General features: G+C 42.5%; 1 protein-coding gene across 11 annotated transcripts in view; it reads right to left on the reverse strand.

The window, feature by feature from the left end:
* MID1 (midline 1) overlaps window positions 1-24,429 on the reverse strand; it is a 333,537-nt gene that overhangs the window by 98,333 nt on the left and 210,775 nt on the right. For 8 of the 11 annotated variants that reach the window (XM_031671144.2, XM_072956827.1, XM_072956828.1 and 5 more), the window contains one exon: window positions 8,290-9,005. In XM_031671144.2, the coding sequence (XP_031527004.1) occupies window positions 8,290-8,949 (660 nt within the window). In that variant the 5' untranslated portion in view covers window positions 8,950-9,005. Of the gene's footprint in view, window positions 1-8,289; window positions 9,006-9,997; window positions 10,017-19,558; window positions 19,689-24,429 lie in introns of those variants that run through there. The other 3 variants (XM_031671147.2, XM_072956832.1, XM_072956833.1) reach the window with 3 other exon arrangements.

Here is a 24,429-nt window from a genome sequence, read left to right on the forward strand (position 1 = left end):
GAAGGACAAATCAAAGTTTCCAGCCAATTATAATTCCCCTGAGGGTTGTTCAGAATTTCCCATGTCAGCCAGAAACACAAATCGACCCTATAACCATGGAGTAATTTATGATGCTGCCAGGAAACCCACGATTGGATTACACCAATGAAGCCTTTATTGTAACAGTAAACGCCCAGATAGAATAATACATCACGTTCATGGAACGCTTACTATGTGCCAGTCACCGTGGTAGACACTTTATAAGCATTTTCCCTTTTGATGAAAAATGCAAAAATGTGCTCTTCTGTTAGTTTAACAGCTATCCTCATGGGTAGACAAAGACCTTAAGTATTATGCCCAAAAGTCCCAAACATAAAGTGAATTAAGTTTTAAGTGGATTTTGTAAATGAAGTTTTATCAGATTTTTCCAGAATGCTTATGTTACATATCGAGAACAAATCCAATCTTTGGCTACATTCACTTCCTCAGGCCACTTGTGTCTTCTTCATTATTTACCTAGCCAGTATCAAAAAACTGACTAATCTCTTTAAGAATAACCTAATTTCTGTTTTGTCAATGACAGAGAATGAAACAGAATTTTGCAAATCACTGTTTTAAAAAATGAAATATTTAGTTCATGTAACTTCAGCAAACCGTATGCACTTTAGCTTTGTAACTGGCCAAGATGAATTGTGTTCTTTCAAAACTTTTCAACTTAAATGCAAATACCAGGCACAAGTTTATGCTCCTCACTTAGGTTGACTCACTTTATCTATTTCAATAAAATTAAGTAGTTATCTACATATTAAGACATTCAGGAAAAAATCACCCTAAGAGGGAAATTAGTAGCCCCTTTGAAGCTGCAATGACCATTCATTTATCTCTACACAAGGATCTCCTTTCCTCTGTAGTGTCCCCAAGGTCATCTGGGGCCATCTCTGTGAACTCAGCTCCTGGCATGAGGTCTGGCTCTTTAAGACAACCCAGTGTACACTGGCTCAACTGGAGAAAATGTTGGCATGGAGATGTCTTTATGGGGGGGGTGTTGGCTTATTTATTTATTATTAGGTGTTTTTAAAATGGAGGTACTGGGGACTGAACCCAGGAGCTTGTGCATGCTAAGCAGGCACTCTACCACTGAGCTACATCCTCCCCCCAGCATGGAGATATCTTAAGGCAGCTTTTTTGGTGGCCCTAGAGGCATCACCCCACATCCATGATGGTGGCCTACAGCCTGGCCAGGTGCCAGCATAAAATCACCGCGTTTAGTCTCCAAACCACAAAAGAAACCTCAGAAATGACTGAACCACTTGAAAGGCGATGCTGTCCAAGCTGGCACCGTCAGCTGCAGCAGCAAGTAGTCAAAGAGCCAAAGAACAACCAGGCAGCAGAGGACGTGTCTTCTAGTCCTAGCTCAACGTCCTCTTGCCAGGTGATCTGGAGCAACCCCTTTTAGCACTCTCAACTTCCTCATCTGCAGAATGGGGATGAAACATCACGACCTTCAAGGATGCTTCTGGCTACAGAACATTCCTTAGGTTTGCGGTAGACATTCAGAGGTTTGAAAAGCATTCTCCTAGAGTCACTTCAAAAGCCAGAAGAAATAAGCACCCATCACCAATATGTCCCTGCACCAGGAAAGCAGGAAAAGAATCGCATTTATGCCTGGATCCAAGAGCCAATCAGCAATGACCACTCCTTCCTTAGTCTTCATGGACAAGACTCACCCATTTGCATGTTTCTGTTGACAGTGTGTGTGTGTGGGGGGGTTGACCTATGATACTACTTCACTTCGCCAATTAAAAAAAGAGACCACAAAAATCTAAAGCAATGTGAACACCTTTCCCCCTCTTCTATTTCTTCTGTGCACACAAGGACCCTAATCTTTCTGACATCCTCATCTGACCCTACCTTCAGAAAATATACACATCAGTGTCTCGCTCGAAAACAAAATCGCTTCAGTGTTACGCTATAGAGAAGAGTAAAAATGCCCCCAAACCCTTAACCTGGCATTCAAAGACTCAAACTCTTCCCCCAACAGGACTCTTGCGACATCCTCTCTCCCTGGCCCCTCCATCAGCACCCTGTGCTCCAGCCAGCATTGTCCAGAATCCCTAAGCTGTCTTGCGGATTCCTGCCAACAGGTCTCTGCTGGCCTCACTCCCGAGGAACGCCCCACTTTTCTTCTTTGATGCATAATCCACCGATCTGTCAGGGCGGCTTAAAGCCCACCACCCTGAAGCAAGATTTCTTGTCTATTCAAAACCAGAGTCAGTCCTTCCTCCTCCGAACCCTGAAGCACTCCTTCAACCCATCAATTCTGCGCCTGTCCATCAACAAGCGTTTACTCACTGTTGTGCCTCTCTGCCCTGCCAGGTGCTGGAGACACAGAACCAGAAAAGCACACGAAAGCAACAACGTGGACCCTTATCTCACACGCAAATAAGACAAGCGGTGGTTAAAAAATAATTGGCGGGCTGTCTGCCTTCCAAGTCCACACCTTAACCATCACGCCATTCTACTCCCTGGTTTCTTACAATATTATGTTCTAACACAGTGCCAGGCACAATGCTGAGGATTTACATGCAATTGATTTTGTTTTCCCAAGTTTCTATGGAAGTAAGTACATTAGTAGTCGTGTTTCACAGGCGAACTTAAGCTAAGCAACGGGCTCCAGAGTTACATATGTTTACACAGCCATGTGACTACACGGTACCTTGTGTACTTGTCTGTTCATTTCCCAGAACTCTGAGCTTCTCAAAAGTGAGTCCAATAACAATAAATTATCAGGCAATAAGACATTCCTCTCTGCAGGGGAGGGAGGAAGAGGGGATGCATCAGGGGGAATAGACAGATGAGGAAGAGAACAGAATAGGATGGAGCCTTGAGATTACTGTCAAAAACATATCCCTGGAGATGTTTTCTTTTACTCTGTATATCATAATTTCTATTTGTACCAAAGTAAGAAAATTAAAATAAAGGTTTAACATATTTTACAAATATTCAGAAACCCTATTTCATCACATGGGAAGTTTCAAAAAATATCCTGCAGATGAAAGAAATGGTCCTATGAAATAAGCAGGCGCCAAAATGCATTTTGAAGGGGCCAGCTGGAACTGGTGAGACCTCATGTAACCAAAACATGTTGGAAGACAGACATCTGACTTACTCACATATTCCGACGGCATCATATGGCGAAATGTCGTTAAGGTTTATCTACATTTTAGATTCAAATCTAGCCTCGAATTCGGGTGAACCAGTTTGAAAAAAGATATAGGGTTGCACAAGGGATGTTGTAAGTGTTAAAAATAAAAAAGAACGACAGATACCCCAAAATTTACAGACATCTAGTAAATCTGACATTGTTTTCTAATAAAAGCTTGGTCATGGTAGGTGTAATGGTCCTTATTCCAGGAAGCCTTTCTCCATTTCTCAGTTCTGGGGTTGGTGTCCCTGCTTTGGGAACAGTGTACCTCCCTCCACCATCAACAGAGAAAACATTCACCTGCTGGAACTCTCTGCTAAATTACTAGCTCTGTGAAGGAGGCAGACTGTTTCTGTTCATAGTGTCTTCATTTATGAAGCATATATTAACTTACCTTTTCATGACCTCTCAAAAAAAAAACCCTATATGTCAGATACAGTTGATGTGGAGGGTAAATGAAATAACAGGTCTAATGGGTCTACTGAGTGTCCATCATATAGTGACACAGAACAAAGGTGAACTGTTCTACACTTACCTGGGATCTAGTTTATCGAAGTTCACCCCATGAAATTTAAACCAACAAAACGCAGTAGAGACCAAAATAATGATTCACGTCCAGTGAGATAAAATATCAGGTAATATCTGGCTATGCCCTAATTTAGAAATTATCTTACAAAATGCTTTTCATTTATAAAATGAATATTTGCAATATAATTATGAATTTAATTTAAACTTTCGTATAGCATTAAGATCATCAATGAAGCATCTGACAAGTATTTATTGAGAATGAATTATCTGCAAGTCTTAGGTGAGTGATGGAACAGTGGGAGCCAAAGGTCTCTGCCTAACTTAAGGTGATTAAATCATTGATGGAGACACACCATCTGTTCAAACTGACTAGATAACTAGGTATACACTGGAGTAAGTGACTGTTATGGATTCGTAAGTGCCCCCCCCCACTCAATTTCATACCCTGAAGTCCTAACTCTGAATATTTCTGAATGTGACCTTATTTAGGAATAAATTCATTGTCACCATAAATGGTTATGATGAGGTCATACTGGAGTAGAGTGGGCCCTTAATCCAACATGACTGGTATCCTTTTAAGAAGGGGACATTTGAACACAAAGACAAGCACACGGAGAACGCCATGCGACGAGACACAGGGAGAGAAGACAGACACCTGCAACCCAAGGAGAGAGGCCTGGAATACATCCTTCCCTCACAGCCCTCAAAAGAAATCAACTCTGCTGACACCTTGATTTTGGACTTCTACCCTCCTGAACTGTGACACAATAAATTTCTTTCCTTTAGGCCACCTAGTCTGTGGTCCTTTGATGTGGCAGCCTTAGCAGAGTAACACAGCAATAAACACTAAATTCTTCTCATGGATGACGGTTTCTCAACCTGAGCACAACTGAGATTTGGGACCAGATGGCTACACGGTGGGGGTCCATCCTGCCTCTTGTAGGATGAAGCAGCATCCTTGGCTTCTGTCTGACCACATATGCACGTAACACACATGCATGCACACATGCACAACACACCCTTTCCCTGCGACCTGCGCTATACTTGATACCATTTTCAAAGAAGAAACAAGTTACGAAAATTCTAAGGAAAAAGAAAAAAAATCTAGCTTAGTATCCATTTACAACTTCCCCAATGGCAAATACAGACCAAGACTTTCAAAACATATAGAACCTTACAATCTATAAATGAAGCCCCAGAGCGAAATCCCATGTCTTCACCTCCAGATGAGGACTACATATGAAGGCTGAGATTTAATTGGAACCTTGAACAAACTATTATAAAATTATAATGGGATGATCCATTGAAAGAGGTATTATACAAATCAAGTCCTCAGGCCAAGCGAGGGCCAGAGTCACAACGGTGATACAGTGATCTGGAACTTCACCTTCAGTTCACTTGAGGTGGGACTCTGCTAAAACTGAAGGGCAAGGAAAGGTCACATTTTCTGGGTTTGTATATTGTTATAGGTGTAACCAGAGAAGAGAAACAAGAGCTCCAACATCGTATGTTGGAACAGAAGAAAACGAACCACTGCAGTGTAATTCCCTGAAAACTCTGGAATGTGTTATATTAAATTCTCTTCGATGTTACGTGGTTCACAAATCAAACCTTTAATCCAAGTTTGAAGGACTGAGGGGCTTCTCAAAATTCAATTAAAATGATGTAAAAAGGTCCACATTATGATCTGCTCCATTGAGAGGCTTATGCATTTGGCAGGAAGACTTTTCTCTTTTCATCTTAAAATAGAGTTCAGGAAATGCTGGTTTAATTTTCTTTTTGCTTCAATATTTTATGAGTACTTCCCAAAGCACAGTCTCTGAAAGCATTAGATTCCTAACTTGCCTAACTTGAAGCTCTTTCAAATGACGCGAAAGATTTTATTTGCATGAATTCCACGTGCTGAAATTTTTGTTTTTTTCCCCTTTGTGTCTAGAAAAAAAAGTTGTAATGTATAAAAGTATATTCCAATTCCTTATATAAACACATGTATACTGAGAGCTAATGTGAGTAATAAAGTCCCTCAAAGTTGAGTGTTACTGCAAGAAATAATTATTCTTCATAATCACTGCAGAAGTCCCCTCTTCAAATACTAATAGTATTTAGTTTTTTTTTTACTAACAGAAGTAAAAAAAAAATTTCAAACAGGAGACACTTGAATCCTTATAGATTCAAGAAAGTAAAGCAGACCTATTGTGTTATCAATGAAAGCATCCTCAGATTTCTCCGTGTTTGGTGTCTCTACATCATCACAAATCCAGTTCTGTACGAGATGCTAAAGCTTCAGGAAAATATACTTCGAGAACACATTTAGTTTTTCAATCAAAGTAATTAACAAAAATACCCTTCCTGAGCTTTGCTCCTTTTAGCACGCTATCGCTTTCTTCAAAAATCAAGGTTTATATTGTCCTTAGGTTTTGAAATAACAAGAGATACCCATATGTCATCTATCCTATGATTTTTTTTTTACACTCATATAAGTGGCATGTTTCAGAACAAACTGGCTAGGCTAGCATGTTATTGGTTTACATGCTCATAAGCACCTTTTGTGGATGGCTATAAATAAATGCTTATAAGCATATTTTGTTGAGTGGCTATAAATGCGTTTCGGTGCACTGGGTGCTGTTTATATGCTTCTATTTCTGTAATTACAAGATACAATCTACTACATCATATGTTGTCAGGCCCTCTTGGTGACAGTATCAATGACCGCTACCCCATGGGCTTAATTAGACAAGTGTACAGGACTTGTGATTGAAGAGTTTCATTTTCATCAAAAAAAAGGGTTAGAGCATCAAAGTCTGTCTCCTCATAAACTTGGAGATTATATGTAAATAGTAACAACTCCTCTGTGGCAGCAAGCAGGGAATGAGAAGAACTCGAGTATCAGATTTAAATATCAAGTATGGGAGTGGTTGAATATCGAACATCATTGTGGTGTTTTAACAAGTGGTCATTGAAAGTAGTGTTAATGCAATTAAAGAAATACTTTTTGGTAAAGGAAAAAAAACGATCTGGCATGTTTACGCTCTCGAAAACCAGAACACCTATTTCCAATCATCTTAAATATTCTGTCTCTCCTCAACCAAAAAGGAGGCGGGGGTCTCGTCACCTTGGTTTCTAAAAGTTGATAACCTTATCCATTTCTGAAGAATTTGTTCCAGCGGCACAATTCAAACATGCATTGTCTTTGCTATTATTGACCTTGGAGGTGTGTTTCTGGCTACCTTCGAGCACGACGTTAGAAAACCAGTCAGCAGCTGTCTTCCCTTGTCTGTATCACCTAAATCCTAGGGGTTAACTTCCTAAAGATGGATTTGCACTGGTTGTCAATGGACACTTTTGAGTGAGGCATGCTGCCCAGGGGATGCTTTTGTTTCCCAAGTGACATTTGGAAACAGGGATTCACTTTAGCATACCAAGTTCCCTCAGCATCCCGAGAAATAGGCAAACCAAATCAAGATGTGGTCCGTGCATCCCAGTGTCCCAAAATAAACTACATGGTCCCGGTAAACACAAGCACACATCAGCGCCGAGGAGAAGTGATAGAAACCGTTTCTGAGAGGCAACGATGGGCTGAGCGGTAAAACTTTTGATCATGTGATTCACTTTATTTGCTCACCAACAGTGTTGTGTGTTTGTCCTGAGAGGAAGGCCTTCAATATATATTTACTCAAAGCTCTTAATTTATACTTCCTCTCCTTTTAATTGGCGTCTTGTGATCTAAAATTAGCTGGTGAGCAGAGTATATGGAGTGTCTCACTATCAGAGCAAACTCTCTCGGCTGAGTTTGCAATAATTACACCCACCGTTGCCCGAAGTTGAACAGACATCTGGAGACCTGGCTTATTTCTTCCCTGGTGCCTTCTATCCATATTTAGAGTGATTTTTTAATTTGATGTAGAGTCCTATTAATTATCCTTCCCCGAGCTGGAGTTCGGTTAATAATTTCACGTGAAAAGCGAAGTTCAAACAGTCCTGCCTGTAACCTTACTGTGTCAAAAGCCTCAAAAAGGAATTCTTTCGTGAAACCCGAGATGGTCGGAACACTCTCCTTCACCAATAAGCTGCAGATCATTTACACAAGGAATACAAGGTCACATGTTCCCTAAAATCCTACATCTGCTTGCTGCAGGCATTCCTCCCTCTATTCTTTTGTTTGTGCAGTAACTAGATACAGGTACAATGAGAGAGAAATTAGTTTTCCCTGATGAGCAAGGAAAATGCATGTCCCCCAAATGCCCAAACTCAGATTTTATCTGTCATTCCTTCCTGCAAGCTCTCGAGCGCGCTCTCTCATGCTCTCTCGCTCTCAACTGCAAGGAATGAAAATGATCCCGACTTTTCTGAATTCGCCCTCACCTTGACAACGCTAAAATTACAAGCAGCAGTCAACTTTTACAAGATACCCTTGTTGTGTAACCTTTATACGCTGCCAAAAAACATGCCACAACTAATCAGATAACAAAGGGGGAAGAGAAAACCTTCACCTGCCCCGTAGCAAGCAGTGAATACACTTTTTATTTCCATGACATTTGCTGGCAGAAAGGGGTTGGCTTAAGGCAGATCGGACTAACCTTCAATTTGTCATAGCGCTCACTCAAAGCTGCCACCTGATGATCTCGGTGCCGCCCAACCAGTTTACACAAGGCACAGATTAACTGGTCATCGGTCACACAGTACATATTCACCTTCTCATCCTCGTGTTCCAAGCACATCAGCCCCCGGATGTGCGAGTCCGGAATTGGCTCAATCAGACGATGGCCCGTAAAGGGCTTCTTGTTCGGGTGAGTGGCTTTCAGGCACTCGTCACAGTAGGACACTTCGCAAGTGACACAGGTTTTCACAGCATCCTGGGCGGGATCCTGGTCACAGAACTGGCAGAGGACTTTCTCGGCGGAGGTCATGGTGTTGCCGTCAAACGCCCGCTCCCGGCGGGTCTCACTGGGGGAATTGGGCCCGCTCACTGAGGCTTTCTGGAACCTGTCGATGATGTTCTGCAGGGTGACGTTGCGTTTGAGCCCGTCTAGACCTCGCTGGCTGAGAGTGATGACATGCCGGCAGGTGGGGCACTGGAAGGCAGTGATGGACTCCACGGACTCGTTGGTAGCGCAGTGTGACACCAGGATGCGGTGGGCGCAGTTGAAGCAGAGGCTGTGTGCACAGGGGAGCAGGAGAGGGTCCTCAAAGAGCTCCAGACAAATAGGGCAGGTCAGCTCCGACTCCAGTGTTTCCATCTTCAGGCAAAGCTCTCCTGGGTCATCAGCAAAATCCAAGGAAGCTGACCAGCTATCTGGAAACAGAACGTAAGATGTGATTAGGCGCGAGGGGGTTGGCCATGGGGGGGGGGGCTGTCAGCTTTTAATGCATCTCAGAGTAATTCCCAACCCAGGTCATGGAAGGCTAAATGTGTGCACATTTCAAATAATTCTCTTTCTATTCCCCAGGGAAATGGGGGGGCACCCTAAGCCAGCAGACCAGCTAACGTTTCCTCAAAGTTTCTGTCGCTGACAGCAGCTTTTTTTTGGGGGGGGGGTGATTCTGTTCTTTACAGGATCTTACGCCAAACTGGCAAGTTCTTGAAACTGTAATTTCCATATCTAATCACAATAATCTTATTGTGTCATGGCCAAGTTTTCCTTGCGTTGAAAATGTAGAAACAGTCATTAATGAACTAGTCTTTCATAACTTTGCACTTATGGATTTATGTTAAGTATATGTGTCTTAAGGACATCTACGCTGCCATTCCAAACCATGCTTCAGGGAAATAGAAAGGGGCATGAAATGTGTATGAAATCAAATGGATGATTTCAGTGGAAATGATAATGCTTAAACATGGGATGTTAGTTTCTAAAATATATTCCTGAGAAAAAAACACTGACTTTCACAAAGACGGTTGTGAATGGAGGCAATGTTTCTGGCAAGTGTCTGTAACTCTTCTGAATAATTCTATTGTTTAACCCAGGGGTGGGATGTGGGTGGGCAGAGAGGAGCAGAGAAAAATCTCTGGAGGCCTTTTTAGTGGCTGCGGCGAGCTTGGGTACCAATGCCTAATAGCGATTTAGTTAATTAGAACAAGGATTTTCATGGCTACACTATTCATTTGCAAAGTTACAATGGTTATGGGCTGAGTAAAAAAAGCAGTTGAAGGCAGTCGCTCCCCTCTGAGGAGGCTTACCAGGGCTGCCGATGGACCCTGCACAGCCCTCCAGGTTTCAAAATTCCCATCAAGGGCTTGTCACTGTCGCCAGCGACAGGCCGGGCTAGCAGGAGGTCCAGCCTCACCCTCAGAGCCACGTTGGCCCGGGCACGACCTCCGCCAGCTCCGATGCTCCCCTCCAGGCTGCCTTCGGGTGGCCCAGCTGCTCGCTCCCCTCGCTCGGGAAGACTTGCTGCTTTTGTGAACTCTCCCCTGCCTCCCCTTCAGAAAGGGTAGGGCAAAGAATCCCACATAAATCCCAGCTCATTAAGGGGGAAGAGGCCTCCTGCTCATTAGCAGGCCTGGGAACCAAGCCTCTTTGAACCTTCTCCCTTTCAAGGCGCAACACTGACGGGCATATTAGCTGCAGCCCACTGCGGGCTGTGGGAGAATCGTGCAGTTCACCCAGTGGATGCAAGGTTCAAATCACCCCTCCGGGGGGTTTTCTCAGCCGGATTCATGGGAAGGCTTCACATCCAAAGCTCTGTTTAGTGATTCTGACAATCAGCCTTTTTGTATTCACACCTCCATTTATTTACAAAATTCGCCATTTCCAGAATAGCCTGACCCCCTCTGAAGGAGCATCCCTCCTAAATACCATGTGGTGCTTTGGTTAAACTAATGCTCATCGTGCTCATCAACGGAACAGTAACTGATCATTAAAAGTGAAGAGTATGCGCCGAGCTTGTTACAAATTAAAGAGCTGCTGGCTTCACAGAAGCCTGGCATCTTAAAACCCTCTTCAGCTATCCGCTGATATTAACTACATAAGAAAGGGTAAATGGGCAGCTGAGATTTGAAATATGAAAGACCAGTTCATCCTTCTACAACCTGCAATGGAAACACCGGGGGCTGCTGTGGTGAGAAACTTATCATCCCCACTTGGTCCGGGCCAACTCTTCCTATAGATGGTTTGGAAGAAACGGAAAGGTTTTACCTATTCAACAATCTCTAGGTTCATCATGGAAAAACAGAATTCTCTCTACATCAAATTTCTTCTCACTTCCTATCAGAAGCATGTAAAGTCAAGGGAAAATGTAGCCCCTTTGGTCGGCTTTGTTCTCAGGTGAAACGAAAACACGTACTGATGGTTCTCAACAGACGGCTAAGCGTCTCCTATGTCTGGAGAGCTCTGATGATTGTATTTTTAGGCAGTCGCCAGGACTCCATCCCAGAGTGGCGCCATCAGTATTTCTAGAGGCAATTCCATGGCCAACCCCAATGGAAACACTGACATTTTATTCAAGAGACGTTTACTGAATGCCAGGCACTAAACTGGCTGGAGAAGCCAGAATCTGGCATCCTCATCACATCCCACCTCTATGATCACGGGCCAAGCCAACATCCTCTCCTACCTAGATGATCACAGTACTTTTTTAAATGGTCTCCTGGCTTCTGCTCACTCCTGCCCCTCCCGCTACAGTCTATCCTCTACTCAGAAGCCACAGAGCCTGTTAAAGCAAGACAGAGCCTGCCTCTCCTCTGTTCTACCCTCCAGGGGTTTCCCATCTCACTCAGGATGAAGTTCCCCAGAATCAAACCCGCCCCAGAGAACACAGATTCCGACAGTGACCTCATTTCCTCCCACGCTAGCCCTTGTTCTGCTCTGGGCACATGGCTGCCTTGTGATTCCTCAAACACGCCAAACACGTCCCATTTCCCCTTCGCAAGGTTTTTGGAATCCATGTGACTCTCTGCTCCAGTGTCACCTTCTTTGTGAACCCACATCAAACCAGTTCACCTCCTCCCACCATGACCACCCACCCACCCATCATGGCAAGCTTCCTTCCCCCACCTAGTTTGTTTCCTTGCATAACATTCATCACCGACATAATCTATTAGATGGTTCACTGCTCCCTGTCTCCTCACAACCCCATAACTAGAACATCAGCTCTAGGAAAGCAGAGACCTTGCTTTGCTTCTTGAGGGATGTCCTGCCAGCACCTGGAACAGTGTCCTGTACACAGTAAGACTCAAACATTCACTGAGCTAAAAAGTACTGATGTTGGGGTTGAAATCCAAAAGAATACAACATAACCGTTTTCTTTAAGGAGCTCTCAAGATATTAGAACAGAGGTCAGCCAACTTTTTCTATAAAGGCCAAGAGAAAAAAATATTTTCGGCATTGCAGGCCAGTCTCTGCTGCAACTACTCAACTCAGCCCCTGGAGCAGCAAAAGCAGTCCCATGCAATCCATACACGAATGACTGCTGCTGTCCCATGGAATCACGTTTACAAGTAGCGTGCTGGATCTGGCCTGCGGATCTTATTCTGCTGATCCACGTTTTAGAAGACAGACACAGGTACGGCCAGCCAAAACAGAAATGAAAATCACTCTCAGAGAGGTATGAATAAAATGCTGTGTGGGCAACGACGGCCATGCTGGTGGAGTAAGACTTCAACACGCATGTACAGGTTTCGAGCACTAACGGGAAATGCTATGCCATGGGGTTTCACCCTGACATCAATGGACATCACGTGAGTCAAGTGCTCAGGGGCAATTCATGCAAGAATGATTTAATAGCAGCTGCTCAGAACTGGACCTGTTTTCTTTTATTGCCACAGTGCTTGGCGTGGTGTTTTATGCAAGTGTCCAGGCTGTAACTGTTGGTTAATTGTATTAAGTGATGGCAAAATATTTAGGTGCAAAGTGAGGTTCAGCCAATTTTCTGAATCTTTTGTCTGAATGCTGCCAGAAAGGAAGGGGTATTGATTTGATACCTACAGTGGATCTCACTGTTAATATTTTTAGCCAGATTTTGTCATTGTCTCAATATTTTTGTTAAACTCTTCAACAATATGTTACTAGTAAACAACCATGCCATCCCCTCATCTTAAAAAAATTAGCATGGTTTATTTTCTAGCTTTCTTCAAAATACCTTTTTTGAGAAACAAAAATATCATTCACTCTTTCACCAAATGTTTAAGTCCCTCTAGGTGCTGGGTCCTGGGACAAGACCTGGTAACACCTAGCCTGTCCTTCTGTAATCTTACAGTCTATTAGAGGAGAGAAAATACAAATTGCCATCCAACATAACAAAAGACACACACCCAAGAGTGGGCGAGAAGAGGATGGGGAAACTTCCTAAAGGAGGCAATATGCCAGGTGGGTTTTAGAAGATGAATAGGGGGTTCACCAAGCACACAGAAGTATGGGGCGTGGGAGTAGGGGCAGATTTTGTGTAAAATGTTCTCTTTTTCTGTTCAGAACTCCTGGAATTTAATTCTCAGTCCTCCAATTAAAAGGGGGAGGGAGAGAGATTCTTAGCCCTCACTACAATGGAAGGAAGTCACACTTGCATATCATTGTCAGGAAATTCTATAGTTCAACATTTTTCTGAATGGGCCGATTGGTTCTCATTCAGAGGAGGATGTTGGTAATCATGGGAACCCTTGCAACAAACTGGGGATGGGAACAATTCACAGCTCACACCTCTGTTGGTCCACCGTTTCTAGTCCAGAACAGGGCACAGCCGTGAAAGGAGAGTTGGGTGGGCGGCCAGATAATCTAGGATGATCAGCAGCTCTGCTATTTATCAGCCGTGTGTCCCTGGGTGATGTCCACAGAGGTTCCCTCCAGTTCCCTCCAATCACATCCCTCAGCGAGAGAGCCTCTGGTTATAGGTTACAGTTAAGCCCTGGATGCTGGGAAGCACAGGGTACAAGACATCTTTTCGAGAAACTTCTTACAGACTCAAGACTTCTGAGGAAAGCACTTCACTTTCAAATGGAAAATCATACATGGCTATTTCTTTTATGCATCTCTTCCTTCTGTACCCCCCCTCTCTCATTCTGTGTAGCACTGAGATTGGGCTTTTCTGGTTTCCTCTCTAACCACTGCTGACTTCCCCTCCAGCTAATCAAAGCCTGGGTGTTTTCTAAAGGGCCCGCCAGCCAGCCTTCCATCCAAAAGCCATCCAGGTTGCTCGTTCATGCATGCCCTGTCTCTCTGAGAATGACTCCTAGGCTCATATCTCGCGGGGCCATCTCTTTTCAGAATCCCAGTCCAGCAATGACAGTACTTTGCTTTGGTTACTGTAAGTGCCTCGACTTGGAGTGCACATCTCATGGGACTCATCAGCTCCCCTCCCAAACCCAAATGACCTCCAAACCTCCTGGGTGCTGATCAGCACAAGTCACAGACTCATCTCACCTTTCACTCCTCCCTCTCTGGGGAAGGGGGCAGAATAATGGTCCCTACAGATGTCCCCATCCCAATTCCCGGAACCTGTGAATATTCTACGTTACAAGGCAAAGCGGAGTTCTGGTTGCAGGTGAAATTAAGGTTGCTAAGCAGCTGACCTTGAGACAAGGAGATCAGTCTGGATTATCCAGGGGAACTCCATGTAATCACAAGCATCTTTAAATATGTAAATGGATGCAAAAGAGTAGTGGCAGATGATGCCACGTGAAACAGACCTGACAGCCATTGCTAGCTTTGGAGATGGAACAAGGCCACAAGCCAAGGGATGTGGGTAGCCTGTAGCAGCTGGAAAAGGTAAAGAAACAGATTATCCCTTAGAGCCTCCAGATGGAATGCAGCCCTGCAGATACCTTAATTACAGCTCAGTGAGACCTGTGGCAGACTTAGGACCTCCAGGGCTGTTTAATGCCATCAAGTTTGTGGTCATTTGTTACAGCATCAATAGAAAACTATATGCTCTCCTTCCCCCAAATCTAAATCATGAGCCAAGACATGTAAATATCAAACCTAGCAGTTCTATGACTGGTTTCTCTGTTCTCCCTGCCTCCATGTTTTCCAGATCTTCTTTACTGCATTCCTAGACTGTTACCCACAGCAAACAAACCAAAACCAAAAACCGAAAAACCCCACACAAAACCAAGAAAACCTGCAATATGATTTCTTACCTCCAACCTTTCATCCTTCAATCTCATCTTTGCAACACATATCGGGAACCACAACTTCTTCCCATCCCTTTTCTTAAAAGGCGCAAAACATCAAGCAGCTCCCTACGGCCCAAAGTACGAGTCATGCCATCTTCACTCCTTTTTCAAAGCCTTGTCCAACTTTCTCCCTAACTGCTTCTTCAACCTTATTTCCCATCACTCACCTCCTGCACTGGAGGCCCAGTACATGGGACCATTTTCTGCTCTTCTTCTGCCTCTGCTTTTTGTCCTAATACACATCATTTTTCCCCTCATGAAATTTTTGTGTGTTTGTTTCATGTTCATTTTCTTGTTTTTGTTTTTTTTTTCTTTAAAGATTAGAGCAGAACCTCCTAGAAGCCCAAAGCACTCTAGCCACTACTGTATTTGGTGATTTCATATTAAACAGAACTGTTTTAAATGTCCATGTACAATGGCCAGGACATGGAAACAAACTAATTGCCCATTGACAGATGATTGGATAAAGACGACATGGTATATATGTGTATCTACACAGACACACACAGACACACACAGACACACACAGACACACAGACACACACACACAATGGAATACTACTCGGCCATAAAAAAGAATGAAATAATGACATTTGCAGCAACATGGATGGACCTAGAGATTATCATACTAAGTGAAGTAAGTCAGCCAGAGTTGGACAAACATCCTAGATATCCCTTATATGTGGAATCTAAAAAAAATGATACAAATGAACTTATTTATAAAATAGAAACAGACTCACAGACATAGAAAACAAACTTATGATGGAGGAGGGTATAGCTCAGTGGTAGAGTGCTTGCCTAGCATGCATGAGGTCCTGGATTCAATTCCCAGCACCTCCATTAAAATAAATAAATGAATAAGCCTAATTATAACCCTCCCCCCCAAAAAGCAAAGAAAATAAACTATGGTTACCAAAGGGGAAAAGGGTGGGGAAGGATAAATTAGGCACTTGGGTTTTGCAGATACTAACTATTATATATAAAATAGATAAACAAGGTCCTACTGTCTAGCACAGAGAACTATATTCAGTAACTTGTAATAACAGCCTATAATGAAAGAATATAAAAAAGAATATACATATATGTATAACTGAGTCACTATGCTGTACACCAGAAACTAATACAAGATTATAAATCAACTATACTTCAATTAAAAAAAAAAAGAAATGTTTTAGGGGGTGGGTATAGCTCTAGACGTGGAACGCAGGCTTAACATGCACAAGATATTGGGTCCAATCCCCAGCATTTCCTGTAAAAACAGATAAACAAACCTAATTACCACCCCCCCAAAACAGAAGAAATGTTTTAAAAGATGGCTTGAAATAGTGTGACATGTCTTAAATGTTTACAATTAGCAAAGTAAAGCTTTTAGCTGAAAAACACAAAGCCATAAAGCTATCCTATTCACAAAATCACTAAAATATTTATTTAAAAATATTATTTCCTAATACACACCAGAGTGATCAGGACTGGGACCCAGGTTTAAAGTTATAGGAGTCATTTTCTTTTACCATTCCTCATTCTTTCAATAGAGTTGGATTAGCTCTGGGACCAAGACAGGCAGGCATGTGTGAGCACAAACACGAATCTCATATGTAGGTAACATTTCATAGTCTAAATCTGAGGCCAATTGTGAATGGATGCCCTGAGCCAAATGACTACCTTCCCCTGTAAGACCCCCCCAGGATAAAACTTGGATGGGAGAGGTCTTTTGGGTTTAAGGAAAATTAATCAACGGAAAGATCAGAGGGAGAGCTAGTGGTGAGGCTGTAGGGATGACTGAACCTTGGAACCCAGGTGATGGTTAAGGTGATGTGGCCGATCCAGTTGCCTGGGCAGATGTTCTGGGCTCTAGGTCCCTCTGGGCTCTAGGCATCACCACCCTGAGGTAGCACTCCTCCCTGAAGGAGGACTTTCCCAGAGGCAGAAGGGCTTTCTTTCGTCCAAGGTACAGGTACGAAAGGAAACAGATGGGAGGAGAAAGTCCCCAGTGGAAGAGCAAGGACCCTGGGATTGCAAGAGCTCAGATGTATGGTTTAGGCTTGAGAAGCGAGATGGGTGAGGTCAGGATAAGAACCCTCATGGTTCACTGCTATCAGCCAGGGAGATGGAAGTTAAGGAGTTTCCTATCTGTTGGATCCTTTTTTTTTTTTTTTTGCCCTCTCCTTTGAAGTAAAAGGCAAAACTATTCACCTGACAAGTCAATGCAGGGAAAACATTTAACCCCTGCCTATGCTGTTACAACCCTTGCCACTGTCCTGCTTGGCAGCTCATTTTAGGATTTCACAACTTTATTCCTTGTAGTCTCTCCTGACTTCTGCTATGACTTAATTAAGATAACCTGCATCTTGAAGAAACACCCAGGATCCCTGTGAAGATGGCAGGTACAGGAAGGTTTCATACATGGCCCAAGTTAATGATCAGGCTTTCCAGTTCAGATTCCCAAGAGGACGGAAATTTCCTCCATATACTCAAGAAGTGACCAAGGATTAGGAGTCTCCAGACCAAGTGCATTCTATGAATTCAATCACCCACTAGAATGAGGAGATATTCAATGGTCATCATGTCATCCATGAGCTTTTGAGTCCACATTTCTCTTACTGGAGGCGTTGACATTATAATCATAAAGTAAATCCACCTCTCAATGCTCCCCTATGTGTATTCTATGTCACATCTGCACACTCCATCAAAAATGATCATTCTCCTCATTTGGAGTATACAGAAAAGTGCATGCATTCTAGCCACCTATAATTTTACTTTCACTGTGTACGGCTCTGAAAGCCATCACTATGAGCGAAATTAATGAGTCACTGGACCAAGGAATAGCTTGCATAACAACACTGGGTGGCCTGTGGTCAACTGTTAAGACCAGGTGGCTCTCAGCAACTGCCTAGATGATTCTCAAGTACTTCCTCCACTCCCCCGCCCCCAAATATCCTCTGGAGAATGGAAACTAAGCTTGATGTTAACCAAAACATAGGTTTTACCATAACATAACATAACAGAGATGGCAAACACCATCAAAACTGCAGTTATACTGAGGCACAGAAAAATGGTTTGGAAAAGGAAATTCCTAAAAGTGTCGTGAAAAAGAGACAGCATCAGAAACGCTAGGCATAAATTTAATTCTTTAAGAGTCCTAAATTTCAGAAAAAGGATCAAGTCAATTTCCTCTTCCATCGCTTCACACGGGTGATTAAGATTTAGTTGACTTACTGTTGTCTGGATTTTTGCTATAGGATTATCTCTATTACAGAGCCATAGGTGGAGTTTTTTTAAGGACTGTGGAATGATGTTTTTCATCTTGGATCAGCATAAATAACCTTTTAGAGGACTAAAACCTTGGGAATTGTGAAACACTGGAAGTTAACCTCAGTTTGTGAGGCAGGCTTTGCATCAGGGACTGAACTCAGAAAGGTTTCGCTCTCATCTCAGATAAACAGAATCTCCAAACCCCAAACATCATGTGACAGGAATGCAGTAAAAACTGGGTGCTATAATCCAAGATCAATTCACCACAAATAGAGTATTTTAACTAACATATTCCAAGCACTTGATGGCTGCACAGTCAACCCTGGTTTAACTGTGAGTTATAAAAATCACGCAACAAAAATACTACCCCAAAGCTACTTCACTGATTAGTATCCTGGCTGGTTTGAGAAGCAGGTGAGTCAGTAAAAGCACAATAAAACAAGACCATGAAGAGATAGGGAGGTGAGCAGGAGAGCCAGCCGAACTGCACAGCATTCTGAAAGCCTGGAAATTGATCCCACAATACAGTGTCTACCCTACCCCAAATTACCGCAGAGAGCAGTAAAAACGCAAAAAGGTTCTTAAAGCAACAGTATCAATAATACATCTAGTAGGAACAGGTGAGAGAAAGAAGCGATACCGTAACATTCTATAGGCAATACCTCCGAAACATCACTGTGGTTAGCCTCCAACTGTCAACTCACTCAAATGCATTCACCTCATCACAACAGATGAGGAAACATTTCTGACAACCAAATTTTAGGGGAACAGAAGGACTGACTGAAGAAAAAAAGTGACAAGGAGATGAACTCTGAGGCACTAGCTGCAAGTTTTAAAATAACTAATTAATGCAAGAGATATTTTTAGTAACTCGTCATTTCATTTGCATTCTATGGAGGGCTGAAGCTTAAATGTTTTACCTGGTATCCAAAGTGAGAAGCAGGGAAGACTTTAAATTTCACTCAACACCCACCTGGTGGAATTCCTGCAAATTGAATTAAACTGTTCACAAAACCTATTCTGCATGTCCATGTCTGTCTGTAACAAGCTCATTTTTTAGTAATTGGATCTCTAGGACGTTCCTTAAAATAATCACATACTCTCTTGCCCCTGCCATCTGATTAATAATGAATGAACATTCCTGAAAAGAATCACTTCGAAGCACGGCAGATGTCTTCAGGGATATGAAGGCTTTAATGATAAAAATTAAGGAGAAATGGGAGCTAGGTCACACTGTCTGGTTATTTTAATTGAAACCCAGTCTTCCAAATTTACTTAACAGAATGCTTAAATACACCTTCTGGATTTCATTTATACAAGCAGACAAGCAAAAAGACACAAATGACAATGCAAAAAAAGCAATGAGAAATGCAATTTGTTCTACAGAAAGACAGATAAACAGGTTAAAAACAGGAAACAGCACATTTGTCCTTAACAGTTCTTTAAACATCTCTCCAGAGTCTTACAAATAGATGGCCTTGAATACCCACCAATGGACTGCACCCTAGTTCTTTTTGAAGAAACATCGCCGGAGGCAGAGGATGGGGGACCCACGAAATGACAGACAGGCCACTGAGACCAGATGGTGGGTGGCAGGCAGTGCCGGAGCAGTCCTGTGTGTCTGTGAGCGCGTCAACAGTGAAACACAACAGGAAAATCGACGCGACAATTCCAGGAAGGCCAGCTCCACCTCATCGACCCCGCCAGGGTTACTGAGTTGAAGAATCAAAACTCCCTCTTGCTTTCCAACTGCCTTTTCCGTGGACCCCGCCGGGGCTCCCCTGGGCCCTGGCCTCCTCGGTGCTCATCTCAACCAAAGGAAGAGGCCATTCGGGTCAGGTCAATACCCTCTGTGCTGTGCCCCCCAAAATCATGACTTGGCACCAGGATCTGTACCCTCAGGGCTCACAGGGACCAGCAGCGGGTCAGTGTCCTACAGCTGAGCGCCGGATGCCCGCTTTCTAAGCTGCCAACAGGAGCTGTCCTGCCCAGCTCCCGGGGTCAGCAGCGGGTGCTCGCCTCCCTTGTATTCTGATCCTTTTGGCCTCCTCCTGGGCACATGATCACATTATGCTCTGGATGCTAGTTTGTGATTTTTGTTAAATACTATACTTCTGATTTTGTGTCTTTTGGATTAAAATATAGAATCTAGAATTTTTTTTAAACACTACATCAGGAAGAATGCTCTCTTGTACAGACACAATAAAGCAATCATTTTTTTCTTTCAAAAAGAGAGATCTAAATTGCAATAGATCATCCTGATCAACGATTGAAAATATGTATATGAAATATACACGCAAGTATACACACCCACAAGCAAGTTTTACATATATACACATACAGGTAAGTAGATGTTATATATGCCTATAGCACAGAGACATAGCATATAACATATAAACATGTACATATCATACAAATATAAACACAGACACACAGCAATTCTGTGCTGGGTGTCCCAAATTTCAGTCTCCAGAATAGCAAAGGAAGGGTGAGTTGACAATGGAAAGTGATCTTTTAAAAATTAACTGTCTGAAGGAAGAAGGGGAAGCAGTCTTCCCAAAAGCAAAAAAAAAAAAAAAAAATTTCCCTGCACTGCAGTTCTCTTGAGGATGTTGCTTATCACTCTATACAAGGCAAGAAACTGCAATGAAAGTAAGTTATCAGGAAAGTGTGGGGGAAAAAAAAGAAAACCCACACTGGTTGCAAACCTGCACGATTCGATTTATAAACCAGACATTTGGACTCCACCAAAGGTGTTTAAAAAACATTCTTGATAAAGGGCAAGCACAAGGTGAGAACTGCTTCTTCGTGTTGCCTGGTTTGGACGTCGTGATGCCGACTTTCACGTCACACCTCATGGGAAACCAAAGCACGTCTCGTGTGTTAGGACATAGAAATGCAAACATCCATTTTCTTGCCTTAGGTCTCCACAAACCATAATTTCATTTGATTTTTCACAATAAACAAAGGGATTATTTAATTTCATATACACACGACTTCCCAAAGAAGTCCTCACTGTCCATGGGAGAGACAAATGCACATCATCCAATAGAATTTGAAAGAACTTTTCATCATCAAGAGATGTAAAAGCACTGCTTTTGCTAAAACAACATGAAAATTGTCAAGATTCCTCTGAGACATTTTGGCGTTGCTGGGAAAGAATTAGCCTGAAACATCAGGAAACATTCCCTCCACCCCGCAAAAACAAGAAAATGATAAACAACAAAATCCTAGAATCTTCTTGAGAGCACAGTCTGACTACTTCTACAGGAAATTCCCCACTGTCAGAGGGTCTCAGACATTTCATATCTTTTACAGTTCATGTTCAGAAAGCAGGCATCCGGTTTTAAAGACAAATGGAACCTATTTTACATGACGCTGAAAATGACAGATGTTTTCCAGGGCTATGCTGTACCAGGTGTCAGGCAAGAATTTGGTTTGGAAGGCAGTGATAGCAGACTTGAAGAAGGAAGAGATTGACAACTTGTCACACCTAGTCTCCCGACAGAAGTCTAGATCCCACCTCCTGGAGAGCTGGCCCAAGAGCATGGTGGTTGCAGAAATGGACACGAATGATTCCTGTGAAACCACCTACAGATGAAAAGTGAATGCTTTTCCAAGTGTATTTATAGTTCAGTAGACATTTCTATATACACTCAGAGAACTATCCCTATGTCTATATAAAATCCTATGCATGTCTACAATGCAATTAGTCTTTGGAGCCATAAATGAATATGTACGTGTGTATATGTACACACCCACACATACACAAACATCTTTGCAAAATGACTCGGCGCTCAACAGTATTCACTCTTTACAAACCCCTTGGTTATAGCATCCGTCCCCCGTGAAAGCAGCTTTCCTTCCTCCGTGCAAAACCAGAAACCTGTAAATAACTTATATATGGGAAAACAAAAAAATATGCCCACTCATATGTGAAAAAGTTATTCAGAAATCAGCAAGATCACACAAGAGGTCTAGTCTCTGAAGGACAAGACCAGTGGAGCTGGATTTTTGCAGCAAGCAAAACTCCCTGGAAAAACACTTGCCTCTTAGGAAAATGTTTTCTTACTTCATTCCTCCAGAACTCCTCTAAATGGCACAGAAAGAGCAAGCTCTCCCCTTCCCACTTCTGATCACCAGGAGAAAAATATATCACTAAATACTCGCTGATGATGGCCAATGTGGCATCTCACAATAGTTCAATGACGTGACACCCACAACTACACTGATGCCATGACACGCACGCACTGAGGTAAGGACGATGTCACAGAGTAACGGATACCTCTTGTAAGAACAGACTGGGAAATTCTCCCCAAGTATGATAGCTCCTTTTCTCAAAGGAAATTGCTTTTTCCCTCAACTTCAAAGTGAGCCACACACAAAACCCTCCTGCTCACAATACCCTGCAGCTACTTCGAGATCTTAAAAAATAAAGAAAAATAACCCTTCTTTGCAACTCCTCGTTAACTATTGCGAAGGACGTGCTTTAGAAGATTCCCGTGATCACTGAAGCCCTACAGTCAGGGCGTGAAGTCTTTTTTTTTTTTTTAAAGGCAACAGAAAGAGGAGTGACTCTTTTGTTCTAAATTGTTATTGTAAAGCCCACACGAGAGAAGAGGAGCATGGGAACGTGGCAATAAAAAAGACAACAGTGCTGACGGACGAAAACAGGATATGAAGAACAGTGTCGGAAGCAGGTGCCCGGACAGAACAAAGGCAAGAGGCTTCTTGGGAGAAATGTGAGCAAAAATACTTTGAACAGATTCTAATGCTAATAGATGAACTAGTTTTCTAGGCAGCAAGAGATCTTTAAGTCTGGGGTGGGAATACTAGGTTTTCATGAAAATACACACACAATTTGAAGTATTATAGAATTAAAACTGCTTTCAAATCACGCTGAATTACCCCCTTTTCAAATCATGACCTACTTGAAGAAATCCCTCAGTCTCTGTTTTGCCCCACCTAAAACAAAATGCTGTTTTCTGAAGATATATATTCCTAAGGCAACTGAAATTTTTTACAAAAAAAAAAAATCTCACTTCATTCAGAGCACACTCTAACTTGCACTCTAAGTTTCACTTTTACATATGGCTATTCAATAACCTGTAATATCTTATAATGAAAAAAATAAGAAAAAGAATACATATACGTGTAACTGAATCACTAAGCTGTACATCAGAAACCAGCACAATGTAAATCAACTATATGTACCTATATATTTATGACCTTTTGACATGTACATTTTGTGACATATACTTTATGACATATATATATAGAGAGATGACCTTTAAATGGAGCTTTCAGGAACTCCCTGAGAAGCTCCCAAATGGGTTCTGCTTTGAGAAACAATCACTGCAACTAACTCGCTAACATTAACCTAACAGCCAGACTTGGTCAAGTCACGCTTTTAACATCTTACACTTTTCTTCTGACGCACTCTGCTAAAGCAGCTAGTAAGACGATACATTGAATGAGATCGTCAGAGTTCATCTACTTTACTGGACTTACCGCCTAATAAGAATTATACTGATTATTATTGCAGTCTCGAAGCTCAAGGGTTTCAGAATAGTAAATAATACATCCCATCTTGCACTGTATCTGAAATTACAAGCTTTTCCCCTCCTCTCTATGTCCTGCCACTCTTTTTCCCTTACTCCATCCTTTCCTTCTATTGTGAGATGAGAGATGAACGAATAGGCTCTCTTCTTTTCAAGAATGCCTTTCATCCAGCTTTCTTTTTGATGTGTTGTCAGAAATCTCAGGACTGAGCCCTGAGCTCAGCTGGTCCAACTGTCCTTGGTCGGATTTGGAGGTGAGTCCATCAGTGTGATGTTGCGCAGAGAACGTGTACCTGGAAACCAGAGAAACCGGGTTCCCACCCTGGCGTTACCATTTCCTAGCAACGGCAGACAGGAGCCAGCTACTCAACACATCTTACTCTCCCAGATCCACTTCGCATCTTACACAGTTTCCTTATCTGTCAAATGTGACAATGAGGGCCATCTCAGAGGGTCCTTTGAGGATTCAGGGAAGCAAAGTCTTCAAAATAGCTGGCAAGATTATAGCTCTCACATCCTTCCTCCCCTCTTGTCCTGAATCACCTCTTCCTACTCTTCTTTCAATAAATTCATTATCTGATTTTTTTTAATGGAAATCTCTTCAAACCACTTTTAGAAGTGGGAAGGATATAAATCCATTTATTTATTCAACAATGTTCATGGAGCGTCATATGTGAAGGAAGAGTATACGAATCAGAAACAAACTAGAATTCCTATGATTAATGTTACTCTTTCATAATCGTCTTCATGTAGGCAGTCTCACCTACTTCCTAGACTGACATCCTCTCCTCATTACCACT

This window comes from Vicugna pacos, chromosome X (assembly GCF_048564905.1).
Source record: "Vicugna pacos chromosome X, VicPac4, whole genome shotgun sequence".
In the NCBI taxonomy this organism is placed as follows: domain Eukaryota; kingdom Metazoa; phylum Chordata; class Mammalia; order Artiodactyla; family Camelidae; genus Vicugna; species Vicugna pacos.